We start from the raw sequence: 25,984 nt of genomic DNA, 5'->3' as shown, positions 1-25,984 counted from the left end.
TGTCCCCCCGGGGGGGGGGGATAAAATTGCTCCTGGTTGAGAATCACTGATTCAACAGATGAGGAAGTAGAGACTCAAAGTGGGTTAAGAAACTTTCTAACGGTCAGACCACTGGCAAGCAGGGCTCACGCCCTAATGATTCTGGTTCCAGGGCCCATGGGCATCACCGTTACAATGTGAAACCCTATTTCCTTGCTAGCAGATAACTGTCCCACTGTGCTCAGTCGTTGGCTGGGAGCAGCCAGGGGGAAATACAGCCTTAGCGTGAATTTGGCAGAGCCAGAGGGCAGGACCCAGGGCTGTCAGTCAACCATGTTCTTCGCAGCAGACTCTCCTGAAGGACTTCTGAACGGTACACTCTGTAGCTGCCACATCATCAGAAAAGTGCTGCCCAGTGCTAATATTCACTTTAAGGCAAGGAGATCTAAAAGTTATTGGAGATATAGTGGGTTCCAAAGCCAGGTTGGCATCCTTTAAGCCAAAGGGTCCATTTTCCTTGGAATGCCTTGAGCTTCTTAGTGAACTTCAAAGTCATCTCCTACCTGGGTACCACCAGCAAGGAGCTAAGGAGTACTGCCTTGAGGGGCTACTTTGTAACTTGTGGATGTGGGCACTCCATGAGCCTCGGTTTCCCATCTGCATAATGGAACCAACCTGCCCTATCCCATAGGGTTGATGTGAGAATTGAATGAATATTTATGGAGCTGCTTTCCAGGAGAGGATGAAGGTCCTCTTGCATGAACCTTCCGCCTATCCCTTGGTTTTGTATGGATATCTCCCTGCTAACCACCTTCTCTCATTCTTCCAATGGAGATTCATCCGGGCACCTACACAAGGGACGACAAACTAGCATTCTGAGCGCTAAGTTTGACAGGTAGGCAAGTTGTGTTGGGCTCACAGAGTGCTAAACAAACCAACCAACAGAATGAACCAATGTTTGGAAATTGAGATATTTCAAGATGAGGACAATCAAAACCAATGCCTCTCGATTCTATTTATTCAGACTGTCTGGATTTCTGGGTTCCCTCAAAAATTTAGGAAACCTGGATATACCATGTGGCAGATTGGCTAGGACTGAGAAGAGGCTGCATGCCTCAGATGGGACGCGCACTGTCCAGTTTTCCACAGTCCCCACACCCCATCGTCTGTGATCCTGGAGCTCGTGTCAGTTGCTGATCATGTTTGTGCTGCCATTTTCCTTAGAATAATATTCCTTTTCTCATGTATTTATCAAAGGAGGGAAAGTAGACCAGGAGGTCTACGATCTTTCTTGCACCTGATCCCACTTCACTTCACTTAGATCACCACCTGGCATTGGCAGCATCCAAGTTTACCATGCCAGCCTTCTAGCCCTTCTGGAATTTCCTTCCTAAAATTATCCCTGCAATTACATAAGAATCCTCTACATTTTCATTTCCTTTTAGCGCACAGAGCACTGTCATTCACTTCTAACAAGAACCCAAGAGGCACATATTATTTTGTCCATTTTAGAGAGGAGTTGAGTCCTGGAGAGATGAAGTGGTTTGCCCAGGGACACAGCTGGTTAGTGGCAGAGCAAAGTCCTACTGACCCCAAGGATTCTGATGCTTTTTCCATTACTCTAGGCTGCAAAGTGTATTAAACCTTTCAGTTGCAGAAGAAAGTTAACTGAAACTTCCTTAAGCAAAAAAATAAAATAAAATAAGAAAGAAAAAAGAAAAACAAAGGCAATTTATTAGCTCATATAACTGGACAATCCAAAGGAGCCACAGGCTTCAAGCACAACTGAATCTAGAAGATCAAATATTGTCCTCAGAACTCCAACAATTCTTCTCTCTTGGTTTCACTCCTTATTCCATTGGCTTTATTTTCAGGTAGCCCTCCACTCATGAAGCCAAGACTTCTACCAGCAGTTCGAGGTCTCATCCTAGCTTCAAATCCAATAGAAAGAGGGCTTCTTCTTCCAGATGGTGCCAACAGATGGAATTGAGTCTCACTGGTCCGGATTAGTGTAATCTAGTTATGAGTGCACCCGGGAGCCAATCACCGGCCAGAGGGATATGGTGTGCTGATTGGCCAGTCTTGGTCATGTGACCACCACCAAACAAAGGGGACCCCGTTCGCTACACCCCAGGAGCTGACGGTTGATAGTGGAGGAGTGACTCCCCCAAAGTAAAATTGGGTGGTGTTCTCAGAAGCGGGGATGAATGCCAGACAGGCATGTCTATTACACCTAGAATCTTCCCTGCCATGGACTCCTTCCCTCTGGCCTTGTAGTACCCATCAGTCTTCCCTCCTACCCTTACCTGCTCTGCCTTTATTTCTGGGACATTCCCCTCCTCTCATTCCATCCTCATATGCTCTTTCCTACTAAAGTGGATTTCCAGACCCAGGCTACCCCTCCCCTATTAGACCACTGTGGGCTACAATGAAATTGTGTCTCTGTACAGTGAGAATCTGAACCACACACACTAGCACTCAGCTCTATAGCTGTTGAATGAAAGAATGAGGAAACGATGTGTGTGAAATCAACAATTAGAAAACAGGGCCTACATCAGAAGAAGATAAGAAGGGGCCTACATAAGAAGAAAATAAACAATAACATTAGCTACCTTGCCTGGATATGGGTGATTCTGGCTCTTCTCTATTCCTTTCAATATTGTCTACAATTAAAAAAAAAAAAGACAAATGGTAATAGTGAAAAAGGAAGTAATACAAGTCTGGTTTAAACAGCTGGACTATAGGGGTGCCTGAGTGGCTCAGTCAGTTGAGGGTCTGGCTCTTGAAATTGGCTCAGGTCATGATCTCACGGTTTATGAGTTCAGGCCCCGTGTTGGGCTCCACACTGGCAGCTCAGAGCCCGCGAAACACCAAGTTCTGTACTTTTTAAGCTAATATTTCTGGAGTCTACCCAACAATCTTTAAGATGGAGCTGATTAAGGAAATGCTAAGCCAAATGGCATAACCTCTCTCTCCCTACCCCTCCCCTGCTCGTGCACGCACTCCCTCTCAAAATAAATAAATAAACTTAAAATAAATAAGTAAATAAAAAATAAACAGCCAAACTATAAGCAGGATAAAGGTAAGAGCCAAGTATTGATTCTCTTATATTCCCCTAACTGCCAACAGCAGGGTGTACTCAGTGTAAGAGCCAGCCCGACCTCCCTGAGAGCTAAATTTACAGCATCGGGATTTATAACAGACTGCTGATTTCCTTCCTAAAAGCCAGTCCTCCTTTCCTCTTTCAGACTCTCCAAACCCAATTGTGTGTGGTGTCCTCCCGCCATGTACTTCACTGAAGCAGACCCCAGCCCCAACCCCTGCTGTAAAAGGTGAATCCTATCTGGTCTAATTCAGGGTTTCTTAACCTCAGCACTATTGACATTTTGGGGAGGATAATTCTACTGATTTGTTGGGTTGCTTCATAAGCCACCTTGGAATTTACTTGTTATATGAAGTAAAATCTTCCTTAATGTTTTAAGTGTTGAAGCTAATTTGAATTGTGCCTTTCTGTTACAGCATCTTAACCAACCCAAGGGTTTATTAAAGACATTGCAAAACATACAAATGAAACAGCCATCAAAAACAGGGATGCTCGGGGCTCTTCGGTGGCTCAGTTGGTCAAGTGTCCATCTCTGCTCAGGTCTTGATCTCAGGGTCATGAGTTCAAGCCCCACATTGAGCTCTGCATTAGGGGTGAAGCCTACTTAAAACAAAGTAAGCAAAAACAAAAACAAAAACAAAAACAAAAACAAAAACCCAAAACAAGAAACACCCAGAGATTCAGTGGTTGGGGGTGGATATCAAAATCTGGAGCTGGGGACAGGTATATCATTTGATAGTCCCTTTTGAGTACCCCTGTCAATCTACAGCTATTCCAGTTCCACATGGAATTGCTAATCACCATGCTGAGACAGAGAGGGGCCAAATACCTTTTGCAAATACCTTAACAGTATTTGGACTAGAACTATGTCCCATCACATGAAAACTGCTGCAAAACACCAAGTTCTGTACTTTTTAAGCTAATATTTCTGGAGTCTACCCAACAACCTTTAAGATGGAGCTGATTAAGGAAATGCTAAGCCAAATGGCATAACCTCTAGAAGCCTCCATTTGCTCAACTGTACACTGGTGAGAACAAGATTAGAATCCTCTGACATTAAGGATCAGAAAATACTTCATGAACCATAAAGTAAAAAATGGATTATCTACACTAAGCAGATCAGACATATTGCAATGCATCTCCAGAATTGGAACAGTCTAAATTTAGGATGTGGTGTGACCAAAATTGTCAGTCAATTGTGTTTCTATGTGGCCTTGTTAAGTTTCTTATGCTTCTGAGTTCTGTTTCCTCATCTGTATCCTGTGGCAAGACCTTATTCTGGCTGCGCACTGAGGATAAAATAAGACTCTTTGAAAAAGAGAAACATACCACTATCTCTATTTCTTGTCTGGAGTCAGACAATAGCAACAGAGCAAACAAAATTAGACTAGGAGGCAGACTCCATAGTGAATGTTGGGGCATCGCTGCCCTCTGCTGGTCAGCAATGGTGCTGCAGTGGTTACAGAGAGGAGAGGGACCCTGGAGAACGACCCCTGGGAAACTAAGGTGCCCAGAGGGTAAGGGACTCGCCAGAGGGCACAGAGTTAGCTTTAGATACAGCATCTGGAATTCCCGACTCTTAGCTCCTTCTAGAGGGAGAAGAGTGAGAACCGGAAAATTCATCCATTATGGTTTCACTCTTGCTAGACTTCTAAGGAGCTTTTCTAGATAGTCTGTTTGGGATTTTTCTCTTATTCTTCCTTTGCCACCCAGACTTCCTGGACTTCCTTTACCTTTTTCAAGGTAGCCACTAGTGGTCTTGAGGACAAGAATCCTCATTGGTTACTGGGCGCTTTATAGAAATGATCTGAATCCTTACAACTGCTTTGGAAGGTGGACTAGGAAACTAAAGCTCAGAGAAGTTAAGACATAGGCACAAGGTCCAACAGCCAGGAAGCACAGGAACTGGGATATGAACTCTCACCTGAGACCCCAAAGCCCATCTTCTATACCTGCCAAACAAAACAAACCAAAACAACATGGCAACTTGTGTTGAAGACATGATTAAAGGTAATGTATTTTTTGAAAATAGTATATATGCTGGCAAGACACATGATGAAATAATCAGAGAGGGGAATTTTTTGAGCATCTGCCATCTACTGGTGACATTCACATACAATATCTGTTCAATCTCCTATTGATACATATATGATCTTGAATCCTGTCTACACACTGAGGCACAAATGAAGAAACTATGTTCAAAGAAGTTAAGAAATTTGCCTCATGTTACTTGGTGAAAGCTGGCATTCAGACCCAAATCCCTCTGCTTAATGTGAGTATATAAATAAATTACAAAACATAAACATAAAAACATAAACAGAGGACAGAACATGGTAGCCTGGGTCAGACTGGCCTCCCAGCCATGAAACCCCTCAGGTTCTCCTGTAAACCATTTCCTTCCTGGTGGCCTCAGGATGTGAAGTCCTCCTGATCTGGGTTCAAACTCCACATTTCTGAGCACTACTATGTGTCAGGCCTGGGCTGGGTATATTATTTAAGTTAATTCTTGTGAGAACACTGTGAAGTAGAGAACAACTATTTTTCCTGATGTTGATAATCTGTTAACATTCTATGTGATATTGTCTTCACAGTCTTATTCTTCCCCATTTGCAGACCAGAAAACAGTTAGGACAAGTGAAGATAATTTGCCTCAGGTCCTTTGCACTTCCCATTCCCTCTGCCTGCAATGCTCTTCTCAGACTTTCCAGTGGCTCGCTCCCTCAACCTCTTTAGGTCTTCATTTAAAAGTCATCTTCAGGGGCGCCTGGGTGGCGCAGTCGGTTAAGCGTCCGACTTCAGCCAGGTCACGATCTCGCGGTCCGGGAGTTCGAGCCCCGCGTCAGGCTCTGGGCTGATGGCTCAGAGCCTGGAGCCTGTTTCCGATTCTGTGTCTCCCTCTCTCTCTCTGCCCCTCCCCCGTTCATGCTCTGTCTCTCTCTGTCCCAAAAATAAATATACGTTGAAAAAAAATAATAAATAAATAAATAAAAGTCATCTTCACAGGCCTTTTCTGACCACCTTATTTAAAAGACCAACCCCCCCCCTTCATATATCTCAATGACAAAAAGACAATCTGATGCAAATGTGGGCAAAGGACTTAAAGAGACATCTCTCTTAGAAGATACACAAAAGGCCCAAGAGCACACAAAGAAATGCTCACCTAATGACCTGCATCAGGGAAATGCAAATCAGAACCTCACCAGTTATTACCACTAGGATGGCTATTATTTACTAAATAGAAAATAATCAGTGTTTGTGAGGATGTGGAGAAACTGGAAACCCTGTAAACTGCGGGTAGACACATAAAATGGTACATCCATTGTGGAAAACAGTTTGGCGATTCCACTCTTAAGTAGTTACCTGAAAGAATTGAAAACTGGAACTCAAATACTTGTACCAGAAAGTTCATGGTGACATTATTCACAGTAGCCAAAGGTGGAAACAACCCAAATGTCCATCAGCTGATGAATGGATATATCAGATGTGATATCTCCATACAACAGAATATTATTCAGGAATGGACTGATCCATGCTAAAACATGAGTTAACCTTGAAAACATGATGCAGAGTGAAAAGAGGCCAGTCACGAAAGACCACACAGTATATGATTCCATTTACGTGACAGGCCCAGAATAGGTAAATCCACAAAGAAAGAAACTTAGTGGTTACAAGGGGCTGGTAAATCCACAGAGACAGAAAGCAGATTTGTGGTTGCCAGGCTGGGGGTGGGAGGTGAGAGGGAGAGATTGCTAATGGGTGTGGGGTCTCCTTTCTGGTGATGAAAATGTTTGGGAACTAGATGGAGGTGGATTTGCACAGCATTGTGAACGTACTAAATACCACTGAATTGTTCACTTTAAAATGGTTAATTTTATGTTATGTGAATTTCACCTCAATTTAACCAACAAATTCAATCCCAAGCAACCTTATTTTCCTACCCTGCTTGGTTTTTCTCCATCAGGCATATGACCCTGTCACACACTATATATCTGACTGACTTATCAATTGTCCATCCTGTTTCTTTAAAATGTAAGTTCCAAGAGGATGGGTATTTGGGTCTCTTCTATTAACTCACATATCCCTAAAGAGTCTCTGGCACTCAGGGAATATTTGTTGTGTAAATGAATTAGGAAGAACACAGTGAAGAAGAGTCCTGTCCCCCAAGCTCCACCCCATCTCCTCTTCTAATGGGCTCTTGATCCTCAAATGTGTTAACAATAACCCTCAGTCTGGCCTCATTTCTTCTTCCCTTTCCTGAGGAGCTGATTTCACAGGATCTCACTTGGCTGAGCCCTTTATACCTTCTGTCTCAGAGTTTGAAAGAAGAGGGACACGGGCCACCTGGGTGGCTCAGTCGGTTAAGGGTCTGACTTTGGCTCAAGTCATGATCTCACAGCTCATGAGTTCGAGCCCCACATCGGGCTCTGTGCTGACAGCTCAGAGCCTGGAGCCTGCTTTGGATTCTGTGTCTCCTTCTCTCTCTGCCCCTGCCCAGCTCATGCTCTGTCTCTCTCTGTCTCTCAAAAAATGAACAAATGTTTAAAAAAAAATTTCTTAATAAAAAAAAAAAAAAAAGAAAGAAGAGGGACAGGAGAAGAGACCATGAATCCATCACAATGTAGAGAAACACTGTCTGCTCCTCTGCTTTGTGGCTTCCCACAGCAATTTATGGGAACCCCAGACCGCAGCTATGAAGCCATCCTGTCCCCCAGCCAGGAAGACATCATCCCCAGCTGCTGCACAGGTGGCTCTTCAGGGGGTAACATTTACAGGAACAGGTCAATAGCCATTAATGGAACAGCTACTCTGACACAACCCCATACCAGGCACTCAGCCAAATTACAAATGGAAGATATTCATTCATTCATGTGGTTAACAAACATTCTTTGAGCACCTACTCTGTGCCTTATACTTGGTCTTTGATTTCACAATTTACAGTTGAATTTACAGCTTAGATGCCAACACTGTATTGACCAGGGTTTCTTGGCTCAGCACTATTGACATTTTGGGCCAGATAACTCTTTGACCTGCGGGTTGATCTAGGTATTGTAGGATATTTAGCAGGATTCCCAGACCCTTGCACATAGTAAGTGCTCAGTAAACATTTGTTGTCTGAATGAATGAACAAATGAAAGGGGAAAGGATGATGAGAAAGGCCTGGAGAAGCATAGGCTGCTACTCTGGGGTTTGATATTCAGAGGATGTGTATTATCTTCTTTCATTACCCATCCATCCGATGATCCATCCACTCATTCACCAAGCATTCCCCAGACATCTGGGTTGTGCCTGGAATCTAGGAGACTAGTTTCAAGAACACATAGTTGACCATGAGACACGAAATGTGTTCAGGAATAACTGTAACCCTGGATACAAAGTGATAAGCCGTGGCATGAGGGCACACATAGATGGCGTACTGGTCAAGACAAGGACAATGGTTTACTCTATGCCCAGGTTCAGTAACCTAATATTCAAATATTTAATTATAGCAGAAATTAATAGATTTTTATGCCATGCCTAACTCCTCCCTCTAACTCAGCCTGAAATCAGCAGGCCTTCATAGGCCTAACCATGGCTGATTGGAAGAGGATGGGCATCTGCCCAGGTGAACCAGACCATTGGCCAATTGTTCTTGTCTTCTTAGAGCCTATATCTTCTTCTTGTTACTATTATGAATAATATGTCATTATTAATTAACCAGCTGTAATTCAATGAACATTCTTATGTACCAGGCATGGTGCTTTTAATGAGTAATTTCATTTAATTCCCTTAAAGAAAATCAGTCAGTCAGAGACTTTTCATCATGTACGGCAACCCTAGGGACATTTGGGATTTAAGTAAATGCATTTTGGGGAAAGAAGTATGATTATTCAGCTTTCACTTAATCAGAGAAACTAAGTGGTAGGTGGCATTGTAAAGGAAGGCAAGGCACTGGGCAGGCAGATGCTAAGTGGGAGACTGTTCCAGGCATAAGGGAAATGGGGGTGGGTATGAAAAAAAATCAAGAAAGAGCAATAGAGCCAAGGGAAATTCGGTTTGATGGATAAAATGGACAGTAAGAATTCTGAAAAAAGCAATGAAATCATCAGGGAGAAGTACAGAGATCTCCCCACCCTCTTTTGGCAGATGAGCAGAACTAAGGTTCTCTCCTCTTCTTCCTGGGGCCTCCAGAGACTCTGAGTTCAGCCTTGGACCTGCCCCTAGGCTGTAGCCCTCACTTCTGTTTGCTGTGCCTATTCTATCCCATGTCATCATCTCTTCATTCTGGTGACTGGCCCCGGGCCCTCCCCATTCCATTGACTTTTCCATGTAATTTGGTGCTCTTGAGCTGGATTGAGACCACCCTGATGAATGCCACATCACTGGCTCAACCAAAAGGGTCAAAGCAAGTCAACATCTTTCACATGAGGTACTGTCAGTTTGACAGGGCCAAGAGCATGAGGCTGTGTTTTGGTTAAGCTTTATTGTGAGGAATAAATACTCAGTCACACTATGTCATTGTGGCATATAATGCATAGTATATATTTTGTCTCTTCTCCCAGTTCCTGAAATAGGGCTCCTAAAACCCTTGTAATTTTCTGAGTGAGAGGGATGCTAAGAGTATCTTTTATTTTAACATTTGTTCTTTGACCTTGGATCCTGACACAGGTTCTCACTTTTGTCCTAGTGAGGCAACTTTTGGTGGGCTCTTGGATAGCTTCAGGATGGGGGATGGTCACCAGGAAGACCAAGCCATGCCTAAAAGCTTAGAACTTTTAACCCCGCCCCGCATCCTCTGGGACAGGAGCAGCTAGAGATTAAGTTAATAACTGATCATGCCTACATAATGAAGCTTCCATAAAAATCCCTGAAGTACAGAGTTTGGAAGGCTTCCAGGTTGGTGAACACCTCCACATGCCAAGACAGCGGTGCACCATGACTCCACGGAGACAGAAGCTCCTGCACTCAGAACCCTTCCAGTCAGATGTACCTCTTCATCTGGATGTTCATCTGTATCCTTTATTATATCCTTTGTAATAAACTAGCAAACATGTTTTCCTGAGTTCTATGAGCCACTATAGCAAATTACCAAACCTGAGGAAGGGTTTGGGTGAACCCCCAATTTGCAGCCAGGTCAGTCATCTGGGGACCCACTACTTCTGGTTGCCATCTGAAGTGGGGGACGATCTTAGGGGACTGAGCCCTTCATCTGTGGGGTCTACACTAACTCCAGGTAGTTAGTGTCAAATTGAATTGTAGGACACTTAGTTGGTGTCCAGACATAATTGGAGAACTGTTTAGTGTGGGAACCCCATACATTTGGTGTCAGAAGTGGTGTGAGAGTATAGACAGAGGTTTTTCCTTTTATTTACACAGGGCTTACTATGCACATGCTCAGACACAAATATGGAAGATGGGATTTCATGAAAGAAAGAAAAAAAAAAACAACCCAAGAGAAGTTGTAACTGGGTCAGGCTTCTTGGGAGTCCAGAACTAGGGAGGAATTCTCTATTCTAGATCACTCTAGGGACCATGGCGCTGGTGGGTCTTTACACCACAGCCCCGCCCTCAGCTCCCCTCTGCCTTCCCTCTGGCTCTCTGCTCCTGCTTTTTGTTTCTTGTCCTAAATTCGCACCTTTTCAGCACAACTTTATTCTCCTTTCCTCCTCCATTCTCTGAACCTGAATGCCTTGCTGCAATTAAACAAATGGTTTTTACCTCCAAGTTAATGACAGAGATGATGACTCATTAATACAAGAAAGGTATTCACCCCTATACAAGGGTGATGTATTCAGTTTTTTTTTTAAATATTTTATTTTTTAGTAATCTCTACACCCAATGTGGGGCTCGAACTCACAACTCCAACAGCAAGATTTGCATGCTCCACCAACTGAGCCAGCCAGGTACCCCTGTATTCAGCTTTTGAGTTAAAAAAGAGAAGCTGTCAATCACATGTGGCTATCTTGGTAAGTAAAAAAAAAAAAAATTAAAAATAAGTAAATGAATAAATAAACTTGGTTCCTCAAAATATTAAATAGAATTATGATATGATTCATCAATTACACTTCTGGCCATATACCCCAAAGAGTTGAAAACAGCGATGTGAACAGGAATTTGTGCAACCATGTTTGTAGCTGCATTATTCACAATATGCCACAAAAGGTGGAAACAAGCCAATTGTCCATCGATGAATAAATGGATAAACAAAATATGTTCTAGTCACATAATAAAATATTGTCTAGCCTTAAAAAGGAAGGAAATCCTGGGCACCTTGGTGACTCAGTCAGTTGAGCATCTGACTCTTGATTTAGGCTCAGATCATGATCCTAGAGTCATGGGATCGAGCTCTGCATTGGGCTCCATGCTGAGCATGAAGTCTGCTTTAAGAGTCTCTCTCTTTCTTCTCTCTCTCTCGCCATTCACTCTCTCTCTCAAATTAAAAAAAATGTTTTTAGAAAAGGAAGGAAATCCTGACACATGCTACAATATGGATGAACCTGGGAGACATTATGCCAAATGAAATAAGCAGACACAAAAGGACAAATATTGTAGGACTCCAATTATATGAGGGACCTGGAATAGTCAAGTTCATGGAGACAGAAAGTGGTTTCCAGTGGCTGGGAGAAGAGATGGGGAGTTAGTGTTTAATGGAGACAGAGTTTCAGCTTGAGGTGATGAAAGAGTTCAGAGATGGATGTTGGTGATGGTTACCATGTGAATGTACTTAATACCATTGAACTGTATACTGAAAAGTGGTTAGAATGGTGGGGCACTTGGGTGGCTCAGTCAGTTGAGCATCTGGCTCTTGATTTTGGCTCAGGTCATGATCTCACAGTTTGTGATTGAGCCCCACACTATCAGCACGGAACCTGCTTGGGATTCTCTCTCTCTCTCTCTCTCTCTCTCTCTCTTTCTCTCTCTCTGCCCCTCCCTTGCTTGCATGATCTCTCTCTCTCAAATAAACATTTTTTTTAAATGGTTAGAATGGTAAAAAATTGTTATGTTTATTTTACCACCATCTCAAAAATGTTTTTGGGTTTTGGAAAGTTAGAGGTAGTCAATCCATCTCTCATTGGAGTGAGAGCATTTCTTGTGTTAGTTGGATTAAAAGAGAAGCTGGCAGAACTGTCACAGGGAATGAGAAAAGGGAAGGAAACTGAGCCTTCAGTGTACCTGAGTCACATCCAATAGCATATTCCATGATCCATCTATTACCAGGAGATGCCAGGGCAAGGGCACCAAGGAAAAGATGACAGAATAGATGGCCTGCCAGGATGATGGACCTAAGACACATCCCAGCACCCAGGAAAGTTGCCTCCTGGAATTTAGGTCCTTGCTTGTCTCTGTACTTCAGGGAAGCTGTTCACTGTGAAAGCACATAAGTTGTATCTCTACTTGTTTTGGGTTTCAGAGATGTCATCTGCCAGCCTCCCAGTGAACTCTGTAAGGGTTCCCAGCAATGCTTCTTAAATCGGAATGCTTTGGGTATGAATAACAAAAAAGTCCAATTAAACTGACTTAAATAATGTATATTTAAAAAGAAGTCCCTGGTAGAGTGGATTCACAATTAGTTAACCCTTGGGGCACCTGGGTGGCTCAGTCGATTAAGTGTCTGACTTTGGCTCAGATCATGGTTTTGCAGTTTGTTAGTTCAAGCCTCACATAGGACTCTGTGCTGACGATGCAGAGCCTGTTTGGGATGATCTCTCTCTCCCTCTCTCTCTGCCTCTCCCTCACTCGTGCTTTCTCTCTCTCAAAACAAATAAATAAACTTAAAAAAAAGTTAATCCAGTGGCTTCAACCAAGTTCTTTCCGTTGTTTTGCTCTGCCGTCCTGAGCATGTCACATTTGAAAGACCATTTCTTCTCATATCTCTTTCTTAAGAATGACCTCCTTCTTCAGAAGATTCCTAAAAGGGATGCCTGGGTGGCTCAGTTGGTTAAGTGTCAACTCTTGATTTCAGCTCAGGTTGTGATCTCACAGTTCGTGAGTTCGAGCCCTGTGTCAGGCTCCACACTGTCAGTACAGAGCCTACATGAGATTCTCTCTCTCTGCTTCTCCTTTGCTCATTCTCTCTCTCTCTCTCTCTCTCTCTCTCTCTCTCTCTCTCTCTCTCAAAATAAATAAACATTAAAAAAAAAAGAAGATCCCAACTTTCCCTCATGTTTCAGTGTCCATAATGGGCTTTCGTACCCATTCCTGAAGCAGTCACCTACAGACAGAATGGGATTAACATGATACCCCTGAGTGGGATAGAGTTCTCTTTCCTGAGGGTTTGAAACCTGAACAAAACTGGGAACACTGTTAACAAAGAAAAAAAGAATAGAGTTTGAGTGGACAATCAAGTGTCTGCTAACCCCCCAGATAATGATAAACTCTGGAGATTAATTGAATCTTGGAAAGAGCTATTTTGGGCTTGCCTCTGTATTAACTAAGTGGATTAAGAGTCTGATTTCTGATACTCTGGGCCAAAGATGGCTCACCTCCAGGTTTCACTCCAGCCTGTGAGAAGGGGAAAGAGAAGAGTGGAGGGCATGCTCTTTTCTTTTTTAGGTCATGACCTCAGCACACAGAGTCCTTTCTATTTCCTGCCCCAAGTATAACCTGGCTCCCCACTGAGAGACCTCAAAGCCCTCCCCAGAGGATGCTAATCCTTTTCCCACTCTCCTGGTGTCCTCCATACTCTCTGCCTCTAGTCCCAGATCCATGAGCCCCCGTCTTGAGTAAACTCAGAGGCTCACAGCATCTGGCTGAACCACCTTCTATGCCTTTCCATTGCTGATGTCTACCAATCAACCAGTCAATTCATTAATCAACCCTTATTCTTAGCAGATTTTGGTATCTAGCTCATCCTTCCCCCCGACCCCAGTTCCTACCACCATATTGATGACTTTAATGATTGTAAGATGACCCAAGACATGGTCAACCTCCTGGTCCTGGTCCCTTGGCTCTTGTCCCTGCTCATTCCAATTATTTTCACCTTCACTCTACTTTAGCTACCACATCCTTTGACCATGTCCTGGACATCAGTTTCTCCTGGAATTAGTCTTACATTTCTCTGGCCACCGGTTGTATCCTCTGTTTTGTTTGTTTGTTTGTTTGTTTGTTTGTTTGTTTGTTTGTTTCAGTTGTTTTAGGCTTAGCAGTTCTTTGAACTCCAAAATCCTTTGACTATTCTACTTTTTCCCTCTCAGGACCCTCCTTCCTTCACAGTCCAGCATAGATTCCCTGGTCCTCATTTTAGCCACTTTCTTGCCAGTGCTGGAGTAGTAGACATTGTGGACTACTGCCCAACATCCACCCCAATGATTGATCCAAGCTGGTCATGGTCATTTCCTCTTGCTTTCCAGGAGAGGATCAGGAGTGTGACTCGCTTCCAGCACTAGAGAGTAGAGTGAGGTGAGGAGAAAGGGGCTCCAGGAAAGATTTTCCCATCAGAGAGACAGAAGAATTGATTTTCTTTCTGAGGATGAAACAACAAGGGCAGCAGTGCAGAGAGATGGAAAGAACCTGGATCCCTGATGATGTTTTCAAGCCCCAAATCAACCCCTTCTATATTTTGCCTTCCCTCTGGGTAGGCTCTATATGAGATAATACCTTCTTTTCTATTTCAGCCAGTCTGTGTCTGGTATTCTGTTACCTTCAGACAAAAGCACCCTAACTAACATAATTCAAGACTTCCAGCAAAAGCTCAGCCCTGGATCAATGTAAATTTCATTCTATTCTATTTTCATATTTGTTCTGCTAAGACTGATAGAGCAGTGGGTCCTCTAAAACCTCAGACATCTCTCTACCATCCACCGTTAGAAGGAAATTCCCAGTTCTCCCCATCCAACCCCAGCCTCTGTGATTAGGGTTGCAGAAGACTTAGTTATTACCTGAAGTGGCCAGATGTCTTGGTCAGGAAATCAATTTTTGAAGTTCTCAAGGAAAGTGTGTGTTATGGGTTTGGATGGAGTGGAGGGAAGGGAAGATCCTGGGATTAAAGGAAATCCAGCATTCGTGAGAAGGATAGAGTAATTTTACCCAAATAAATGGAGTGAACCAATCATTCCCAGTGCCCGGGCTGAGTTGGAGACAAAGAAAAGCTTTCTGCTCTGTGTCATCGGGATGGCAAGGGACAGGAGCCCCAGGGAAGGGTAACTGAGGGGGGCAGAGGGGCAGAAATGTAGCTCCACTCACACTGTTTCAGGAACGAATGTAAAAGACCAAAATAGACATACTAGATGCCAATGCTTACAAATTCTAAAACTATCTGAACTACTTGGCAAGGCCTGATGGGTCCCTGGCTGTGGAGGTGGGAGGCAGATCCTGTAGGTGGGAAGGCCCGGGCCCCTGTTATAATCTCAGTCACGTAGACTGCTGCAATAACCAATTCATGGTTTTTAGTTCTCACTGCCACCCTGGAATTCCGGTTTTCCCTGTTGGCTCTCTTCTCCTGTTCACCATAGCAACTGTTTTGAATCTTCTTCACTCCCATCAAACCTCCCACCCCTCTGCCTTCTCCTTCTCTCTCCTCAGATACATCCGCCTCTTATTTCCCACAGAAAATGGATGCCATCTGACTAGGTCCTGCCCTCACCATCCTCAGTTACCCGCAACTGTACTCACGTTTTCCTCTATCCCACAGACGGCAGTACTGTCCAATAGAACTTTCTACAATGGTGTAAGTGTTCTGTATCTTCACTGTCCAATATAGTATGAGCCACATGTAGCTACTGAGCACTTGAAATATGGGGAGTACAAATGAAGAACTGAATTTTAAATTTCATTTAATTTTTTTTAAATGTTTTTTTTTTGTTGTTGTTGTTGTTTGAGACAAAGAGAGACAGCACGAGCAGGGGAGGGGCGGGGGGGGGGGGGAGACACAGAATCTGAAGCAGGCTCCAGGCTCTAAGCTGTGAGCACAGAGCCTCACGCAGGGAGAGGGAGAGAGAGAGAGAGAGAACACATGTATGAGTAGGGGAGTGGCAGAGAAAGAGGGGGACAGAGGATCTGAAGTGGGCTTTGTGCTGACAGCAGACAGCCCCATGTGGGGCTTGAACTCACAAACCGAACCATGAGATCATGACCTGAGCAGAAGTCAGGCACTTAACTGACTGAGCCATCCAGGCACCCCCCAATTATTTTAAATTTAAATGACCATATATGGTTAGTTTCTACCTTTTTAGGCAGCACTGGTTTAATGTCACTCAAAGAAAAACTGTTTTGAATACCAGGACACTGGGATCTCTCCTAACTCTGTGACATCCCTAAGCAGTAGACTCTTGATCAACTTGTTACAAAAATTCTGAATTAGATAATGAGAGGGAAGAAAGAGAGGGTCAGAAAGGCATGTTCATGAGAAATTGCCATGGAGAAATACAGAGGAAAAAAAGCATCACTTGACATACTTTTTTTTAAGATATATTTTTTTAATGTTTATTCATTTTTTGAGAGACAGCGAGTGGCGGAGGGCAGAAAGAGAAGGAAACAGAATCTGAAGCAGGCTCCAGGCTCTGCACAGTCAGCCCAGAACCTGCAGCGGGGCTCGAACCCATGAACTGTGAGATCATGACCTGAGCCGAAGTTGGATGCTTAACTGACTGAGCCACCCAGGCGCCCCAATATGCTTTGTTTTTTGGGGGGCTCCAGTTGCCAAGAAAGAAACCACAGTGAATCCTGGCTCAAACATTGTACTCCTGAAGGAGAATAAGAGGCTCCCTTCATAGTATCTTTACTGCAAATCCACACTGGTATTGACACCAACACAGAGTCTGGTGGGAGGAGGACCTAAACACCAGCCAGGTGACAGTGTGGTGTCAGTTATTTCAAAAAGAATCCAGTTATCTTTGTTTGGATTCTCTACTGAAATGCAAAATGTACACAACACAAACAGAACAGTAAGTGACGTGCATGTCCCTTTGTGTAGCTGATTTTGCTCATTAAAATTTTTTCTAATGTTTATTTATTTTTGAGGGGGGGGGGCGGCACAGAGAGAGAGGGAGACACAGAATTGGAAGCAGGCTCCAGGCTCCAAGCAAGCTGTCAGCACAGAGCCAGACACGGGGCTTGAACTCATGGACCTCGAGATCATGACCTGAGCCAAAGTCGGACACTTAACTGACTGAGCCACCCAGGCGCCACTGAGTTTTGCTCATTTTTTATCATTCTATCACATTTCAAACAGTTACACATCTTTTGAAATATAAAAAGTTAGAATACCACATCCTCCTACCTCCACCGACCTCCTCTAAATGGCTAGCCAATGGCTCTGAGATCATATTTTGGGTAATTTTTCCTCCTTTGGTTTTAAACGTTTTTGTCATATGCTAAGTACTCACCTATCTTTGTGTTCAATACTTGACTCTATCCTGTTTCATTAATTTATCTGTCAGTTTCCTCACTAGTGCCCTTGCTTTATATTGTTCTTGCTACCTCCTGTGGCCACGGGCTTATTGGTAAACAGCTCTTCCGTTGGTTTCTGGGTATACACTCCCTTCTGGTTTTCCTCTCCTTCCCTGATGCTTGTTCGTCCCCTTGGTGTTGGATCCTTTAGGGATCCATCCTCAGCCCCCCCTCCATGTCACTATACCTTCTCCCTGGGCAGATTCCCTGCCTCCATTCTTGCCCCTTCTGTCTGCGTTCCACTGTGCAGCCAGAGTGATTTTCACTAAAGTGTGAGGTGTTACGACTCTGCTTACAAATCCACCTATTGCTGTCAGGAATAGATACATTCCTGACTCCTTAACAACAGCCTTAACAACAGGATACATTCCTGACTCCTTAACAATAGGAGGTTGGAAAAGACTGAGTTTCCCCCAAAGTGGACCCTGAGACAAGGATTCAGATGCAAGTAGTTTATTTGGGAGGTGAAGTTAGGAAGGGCACTGGGGAAATGGGACAGGGAGGGAAAGCAGTCAATATAAGAAGCATTCAAGAACAGGTCGTGCTGTAGGCATCTGGGGCTCAATCCCACTAGGGACCTCTGGGAAACTGCACAGACTGCATCGTCCCACCTGAGAGCAGTAGTTAACCTGAGTCTCCCAGCCTAGGAGCCTGTATTCCCTGAGAGCTACACTTCTTTCTCCCTCTCCTTCCCTTTCTTTCCTCCCAGCCTTTCCTCCCTCCCTCCACTCTGCTCCCTTCCTTCCCCTTCTCCCCTCCTCGCCGCCCCCCTTCCCCAATGGGTCCCTGACACCATGTCTGTTATGTGACCCCGCCCACAACCTTAAGCTGATTGGACTAGAGATAAATAGCTAGACCAATCAAATTCACTCCTCTGGGACTCCAGAATTAAGCCGTAGGTCTGGGCTTTGACAGGAACTGTGGCCAATCTGATGTGGCTGCCGAGATGACCTTGTTTGGTGACATGCCCTTGGAGCAGTAGAGAAGTCCAGTGCTTAGAGAGATATGCAGTGGGTACACAGAGAAGCAGGCAGAAAGAGGACCCACAGCTTCAGACAAACTGCAAGTGCAACCTCAGAGCAGGACATTTTAGTTTCCATGTCTATTAGTAAGTTCTTACCACGTTGGGCCACGTTTCCTGCACTTGTTAAGATGATAGTGTTTCCTCAAAAAACTACCTTTTCTGCTGAAGGAAGTCACTTGATTTTCTGACTTGTAACCAGAAACACACACACACACACACACACACACACACACACACACGCCCTTGACTAAGAGAAATTCACCCAAGCCCCATTCCATTCAAGACTTAACTTCCTACTTCACAAAGAAACAGAGACCACCATTCTTGACACTCCACTTTGAACATCTTTGAATGGCTCAAATGTTTCCATATTAACTACCTCTCTCCCCCAATCTCCTCTTGATGCTACATTTCCCATTAAAAAGCACCCTTGGGGTGCCTGGGTGGCTCAGTCAGTTAAGCATCCGACTTCAGGTCGGGTCATGATCTCACAGTTCATGAGTTCGAGCCCTGCATCGGGCTCTGCGCTGACAGCTCAGAGCCTGGAGCCTGCTCTGCATTCTGTGTCTCCCTCTCTCAGCTCCTCCCCTGCTCACTCTCTGTCTCTGTCTCTGTCTCTGTCTCTCTCTCAAAAATAAAAAAAAAACATTAAAAAAAAATTTTTTTAAAAAGCACCCTTAACCCTCAAGCTGAGCTTAGAAGGAAAGTGGTCCACATCCGGTCTCCACTATCTCCCTCTAATCAGTCCTTACAAGCACTATTATTTTGTGGGGAAGTGTGCCATTCTAAAGATATGATTTTAAGTGTCTATGGGATTTTTAGATCTGGGGGTTCATAGATTGTACCAGTGTGGAGCTCAGAAGGCAGATTTGGTCTGGAGATACAGATTTTCAAAACAGAATGCATGAGTATGGTAGAAAAACTTCATAGAAAGGTAAGAAATAAGTTTCTTAACAAACACTAACTAATCCTCCAATTCCCTCCCCAGAGACCATCTTGTATATCCCTCCAGACACAGCCAGCTTCATGGACATGGGATCTGTGCAGTTCCATTAAGGACCCATACTTAAGAGAGACCTGAGCTTGGTCTAATGCTCTGCTGTTGCCATCTTGAAGTTCCTTATCTTGAATAAGGGACCCCCCTGCACTGGTCCCCCAAATTAGTAGTAGGTTTTATTTCCAGCTATATTCCATGCATAGTTAAACACGTGATATACACATATACCCCTCTTTCCATCTCCTTTTCTTTTAGCATTTGGTGATTCTAAAAGAATGTGTGTGGATGAAATCTCCCAGGGAGAAGATACAAAAGTTATTAGTGCAATTTACCAAATACTTCTGCTTCTTCTGTTTCTGGGTGAAATTGCATTTCCTGATTCCCTGGGACCAAGTTCCTGGGGCCACGTGACTAGTTTTGACCAGTGAGTTAGGGGCAAAATGGAATGCATCGTTTCTAGATCAGAGCATTTAAATGCCACTCTAAGACCTGCCAGATTTCTCATTCAAGAGTTCCAGATAGTGGCTATTCCATTAGTTTTGTTTTCTGAGTGACTACGATGAGCAGAGCCTCCCAGGTGGCCCATGGTGAATATTTATTGTGGATGAGAAATAAAACGACATCGTTTTTAAGCCATGGGATTTGGGAGGGCTGTTTGTTATTGCAACATAACCTGTCATGACTGATAAAATATAAAAAAAGCTGAGGCAGAATTTGCTGGAACTGACACATAAAAGGAGAAGAGTCCTAGAAAGATACGACAAAGAACATAGAGGCAAAGACAAAAAAACTAGGAGAAAGGGCCCAAGGGAGTCATGAAGATCAAGGGAATAAATTGCTCAAGAGGTAGAGAGTGGTACATGGTGTTGGTCCAAAAGGCCAGGTGAAATAAGGAACAAAACATATCACTAAATATGGCAACTGATAACTTATCGGTAAGCTTATTAAGAACAGTACCCATGAGGGGCGCCTGGGTGGCTCAGTCGGTTAAGCGGCCGACTTTGGCTCAGGTCATGATCTCACGGTCTGTGAGTTCGAGCCCCGCATCGGGCTCTGTGCTGACAGCTCAGAGCCTGGAGCCTGTTTCAGATTCTGTGTCTCCCTCTCTCTGACCCTCCCCTGTTCATGCTCTGTCTCTCCCTGTCTCAAAAATAAATAAAACGTTAAAAAAAAATTAAAAAAAAAAAAAAGAACAGTACCCATGAAGTGGTGGTGGGAGAAATAGCAGACAGAGGGCTGAGGAAGCGGAGAAGGAAGAGCATGAGATATCATTGTCTGAGTTCAGCAGAAAGACCAGAATCCCTGCCACGAGCACTTTTGAGAAGGGTCGAGAAAATTTGCATTCAATCTCACCTTTCTCCCGCTCTCCAGTCTCCTGAACTGAGAGCCAGGAGGTAATGTAGCCCCTGGTGCAGCTCACATGAGTAAGAAAGTAAAATTTAGCTCAGACTGGAAAAGTAAAAATTGGCTTGGCCGCTTAGCAATCTGGAAGAGCAGTAATGAGTAAAGACAGCTGCAAAAATAACACCAAACAGTATTTCACTGTACCTGTAAAGTGATAATACCACCACCCCCAATCTTTTTTGTTTTAAAGATAAACTTTCATTTTACTGTGGGGGATAAGCTTAGGAATCCCCCAGGCTTACATCAATGGGTTAACAAGGCATAAAGAAATACAAAGTCATAACATGCTCACACCCAAGTTTGGGTAAACCAGATTGGCACCCCAAGAATAGGGCACCCCAAGAAAAGGGAGGCGCAAAGGTGCCAGAAATAGGGAGGTGCAAAGGCACCCCAAAATAGAGAGGGAGAGGCAAAGGTCTGAAATAGAAACAGTGCAAAGGTGCCCAATATATAGGTATATGAAATAAACAAGATTAGATGTTCAGGGTGGAAGCACCCCAATTTAGTACTATAGCAGAAAAGCTGCTTTCACAGGAGAATAGGACCAGGTTAGGTAAATTGGTGAATTGGACTATGGACCACTGTGCTGCAGGCAAAGCAGCCCAGAGTGGAGATGGTTAACAAAAGAAAAGGTGCCTTATTAACCCTGAGGCTATTCCCCCATCTGTCTCATCCCCTAGGCTGGCTAAGGTAAACAGAGGTGCTGCCTCACGTCCAAGGTAAACAACCTTCCTCCTGACTGCCTGATGCCCGGATTTTGTGTTATATTGACCCAAACCCCAAACACTGTATATCTTCAAAACCCCCCTTTTCCCTCACATCCCCAAGTTAATGTTCTTAGTTTCTTTATCTCTTTGTACATGCCCATCATGTTTGTAAACCTTCTGGCATGAATGGATACAGGGCAAGGACCCTTAATCGGGGCTTTTGTCTTTTCTCGTACATTAGCCATCTCTCGCTTTAATCCTCATCTGCTCTTTTGCTGGCCAAAAGAAAACTTTAGACTTAGAATCTACGACATTTTATAACAGTTTTAAGTTTGCAGAAAAATCACAAAGATAGTACACAGCTTTTCCATATATCCTATACCCGGTTTCCTTGATTATTAACATCCTACATTAGTATGGTACATTTTTATAATTAATCAATATTGATATATCAATATTAACTAAAGTTCATATTTTATTCACATTTCTTTAGTTTTTAAATGATGTTCCTTTTCTGTTTTAGGATCCTATCTAGGTTATCACATTACATTTAGTTGTCATGTCTCCTTAGCCTCCTCTTGGTTGTGACAATTTATTAGGGTTTTCATTGTTTTTGATGACCTTGAGAGTTTTGAAGGGTATGTTAGGTGTATTGTAGCACCCCCACTCCCATTTTTTTGAGTGATTGCTGCTTTCTTACTGAGAAATATCATCCTCTAAAATAATAAACTATCAGAAAATTTGCTATTGGGAATTGCATCAATAAGAACGAAATACTCCACTTTTGCCTGGAGGATCTAAATCACAACCTTGCCAAAGAGAAGCAGCCTCAAATTGCATCTCAGGTACAAAGCTTCGGATAAAGGGTTTCTAGACACAACATTCAACATCCATCTTAGCTTTATTGCTTCCAAGGAAGCAGGGCCCTGGGTCCACTTTGCAATCCAGATCTAAAGATGACCGTTGTATACAAACCTGCTTTGCTCTGAGTCTATCAAAATCTGTTTTCATTTAAATTTAATCTAAACCCCACCATTCCCCATAATCCTATGATAGCTCTGTCCCTTTAATGATGCCCCTAGATCCTCTGGCATGAGCTTTTTCTCATGGAATGAGTCAGTAAACCTAGTTTTGTTGAATGGTAAGTTTGTTTCTGATGGTCTTAGGCTGACTGGCCTACATCACACGTGTAACTCAGGGGGCACAGAAGAGGGCAGAGAGTGGATCTAGAGGGTCACGCAGGAAATATCCAGTATAGAAATAAAGCCCTCTTCCCCTCCCAGCCCCAGCAGATCTGATGCCCCCCTCCCACCCACCACCCCCATCTACAGACCAGAGTGCTGTGGAGGATGTGTGAGAGGGAGGAGAGCAAGATCTTCATTCACCAGTGTTCACAGACATCTGGGGTTGAACAAAGGGTTGTAGAAATGAATTAGTCAGTCTCTGAGTGGGCCTTGAGACAGTAGAAAGATCTAGGCCCCTTTATTAAGTCACAATGGAAACACTGGGTCTCCTGACATTTGAAAGGCTACCCCTTTCCCCTAACTGAAATGAGTCCAAAAAAGTCAAAGAAAAAAGGGGATAAGGCAGAATTCTAAAAATGCCCTTCCTTTGAACACCATCTTTGTGCAGGCATCTGGGGGAGGCCGGCCGGGGCAGGGTTATCTGCCAGCCAGGCCTGTAGGACTTCGCTTCTCTTGTTTATCCCCGGCCACATCTGGGGCAGCTGCCAGGGCCCGCCCCCACTCTGCCGTCATTGGAGGAACTCAAACTTAAAGGCTCCTGCTAAGAATCAGGATGTTTCATTTTCCTCTTACTGGTGGGCTTGCTGTGGCTGGTCTGGGAAGGCTGAGCCCTGGTCCAGACCCTTGTGGACAGTGAGTCTCTCGCCATGGCAGCCTGCTGCAGCTGGAATGATGTTTTCCAGTATGAGACAAACAAAGTCACCCGGATCCAGAGCATGAATTATGGCACCATTAAGTGGATCTTCCACATGATCGTCTTTTCCTACGTTAGGTAAGTGGGGTGCGGGGATGACCCCGGATGTCTGCAGGGGTTGACAGCACAAGAAACCTCAAGGTGCAGCTTCTGGTGCACAGCCTGAATTCCACGTGGTTTTAAATCTGAGACTTTTTTCTGATAGCAAGCTGGGGCTGGAGGTGGGAGTGGGTGTTGGGGTGGGAGAGGCAGGTGGTTGGAGGGGGGTGTGTGGGAAACAGTGCCAGGCTGCTGCAGAAAGAAGCCACAAGAGGCAAAGCCATACTCAGGGTTCTACCCCAGGCCTGCCAGGGTGAGCTGGGCAAGGCATGCCCGGGAAAAGTGGGAAACAGGGCAACACCCTGGATTCCTAGGGAGGAAACAAGGATTCGGGGCACGCCTGGTGATAATGCTGGCATCTGTCTGAGTCATCACTGCTTAGGGGAGGAATAGGACCAGACTTGTCAATGTAACCAGGTCCTCTCCAGTGGCAGGAAGGCCTCCCTTGCTCATTTTTGGTTTTGGTTTTGTTTTTTAAGTTTACTGAGATATAATTCACACACTATACAACTCTCTCGTTTGAAGTGTACAATTTAGCAGTTTTCAGTATATTCAGAGTTGTGCAACCATCACCACAATCCATTTCAGATTTTCATCACCTCCAAAAGCAACCCCACATCCCTTAGCCATCACTCCGAACCCTTCTGCTCACCTGTAGCTCTAGTGACCTACTGATCTACCCTCTGTCTCTAGGATTTGCCTGTTCTGCACATTTCATATAAATGGAATCAGGCAGTATGCGGTCCTTTGTGTCTGGCTTCTTTCACTCTGCATTATGTTTTCTTTTTGTTTGTTTAAGTTTATTTATTTATTTTGACAGAGACAGCACGAGCGGGGGGAGGGGCAGAGAGAGAACCCCAAACGGGCTCTGCATTGCCAGCACAGAGCCTGATGTGGGGCTGGAACTCCCAAATGGTGAGATTATGACCTAAGCCAAAATCAAGAGTCAGGTGCTTAACTGACTGAGCCACCCAGGTGCCCCTGCATCATGTTTTCAAGGTGTATTCATGTTGGAAAATGTATCTCTATTTCATTCCTTTTGATGGCCAAGTAATATTCCATTGTATGGATAGACTGTTTTCTTTTGGTGGACATTTGGGTTGTTTCCAGTTTGGGGCTATTATGAATAATGGTGCTATGAATACCAGTATACATGTGTTTGCATGAACATGTTTTCAGTTTTCTGGTGTACCTACTAGTGAAACTGAAAGATCATTTAGGAGCTCTACTTTCGACCTTTTGAGGAACCACCCACCTGTTTTCAAAGCGGCTGCACCATTTCATGTTCCCACCAGCAGTGTGTGTTCCATTCCTCCACATCCTCAACAAACACTTGTTCTTGTCTGTTTATTTTGGTCATGGGCATCCTAGTGAGCTGTGAGTGGTTCTCACTGTGGTTTTGATTCAGGGTTACCTAAAGGCTAATGCCCCATTGCTATTTGTGATGATAATAATGAAAACTTGCATCTCTATAGGCAGGCAGTGTAGTTTACTGGCTAAGGGTTAGAGCAATTATTTTATAATCCTGGGTAAATTTCCTTGGCCAGGTCACTTAACCTCTCTGAGCCTCCCTTTCTGCATCTGCTCATAGAGTTATCATAATTAAACAAGAAAAGGCATGACAAGTGCTTATCGATGTCTGGCACAGGGTAAGAGCTCCACAAATAGCAGCTATTTAAAAAAAATAATCTTTTTGACTTAAAAATAGAATTATCACAGGGGCACCTGTGAGGCTCAATCAGTTAAGCATCTGACTCTTGATTTCCACTCAGGTCATGATCTCACAGTTCATGAGTTCCAGCCCCACATTGAGCTTCAAAGCCTGCTTGGGGTTCTCTCTCTCTCTGCCCCTCCCTTGCTCATGTAATCTCTCTCTCTCAAAATAAATAAATAAACTTAAAAAATAGAATTACCACAAGATCCAATAATTCCACTACTGGGTGTTTACCCAAAGGAAATGAAAAGTCTAACTTGAAAAGATATATGCACTCTTATGTTTATAGCAGCATTATTTACAGTAGCCAAGATATGGAAGCAACCCAAGTGTCCATTGATAGATGAGTGGATAAAGAAGATGTGGTATATATATACAATGGACTATTACACAGCCATAAAATGAATGAAAGCTTGCCATTTGCAATGGACAGAGCTAGAGAGTATAATGCTAAGAGAAATAAATCAGTCAAGACAAATACCATATGATTTCATTCATATGTGTAATTTAAGAAACAAAACAAATAAACAAACAAAGAAAAAGGGGATGCAAACAAACAGACTTAAATACAGACAACAAACTGGTGGTTGCCAGAGGGGAGGCGGGTGGGAGGGATGGGTGAAATAGATAAAGGAGATTGAGTACACTTACCCTG

The 25,984-nt window shown here is 43.8% G+C and overlaps 2 protein-coding genes across 9 annotated transcripts in view; one reads left to right on the top strand and one right to left on the bottom strand.

The window, feature by feature from the left end:
- Nucleotides 1–25,984, bottom strand: part of IFT81 (intraflagellar transport 81) — a 229,327-nt gene that overhangs the window by 135,137 nt on the left and 68,206 nt on the right. The gene's annotated exons all lie outside the window — the stretch shown is intronic.
- The window catches only part of P2RX7 (purinergic receptor P2X 7), a 51,114-nt gene continuing 48,244 nt past the window's right edge, over nt 23,115–25,984 (top strand). For 4 of the 8 annotated variants that reach the window (XM_045041423.1, XM_045041424.1, XM_045041420.1 and 1 more), the window contains exon 1: nt 23,115–23,594. In XM_045041423.1, coding sequence (XP_044897358.1) covers nt 23,470–23,594 — 125 coding nt within the window. In that variant the 5' untranslated portion in view covers nt 23,115–23,469. The remainder of the gene's footprint in view (nt 23,595–25,984) is intronic. The other 4 variants (XM_019814513.3, XM_045041422.1, XM_003994650.6 and 1 more) reach the window with 2 other exon arrangements.

The sequence above is a fragment of the Felis catus genome, chromosome D3, assembly GCF_018350175.1.
Source record: "Felis catus isolate Fca126 chromosome D3, F.catus_Fca126_mat1.0, whole genome shotgun sequence".
In the NCBI taxonomy this organism is placed as follows: Eukaryota; Metazoa; Chordata; class Mammalia; order Carnivora; family Felidae; genus Felis; species Felis catus.
The sequence above is the reverse complement of the archived record's forward strand: the minus strand, read 5'-3'. Positions and strand labels throughout refer to the sequence as shown.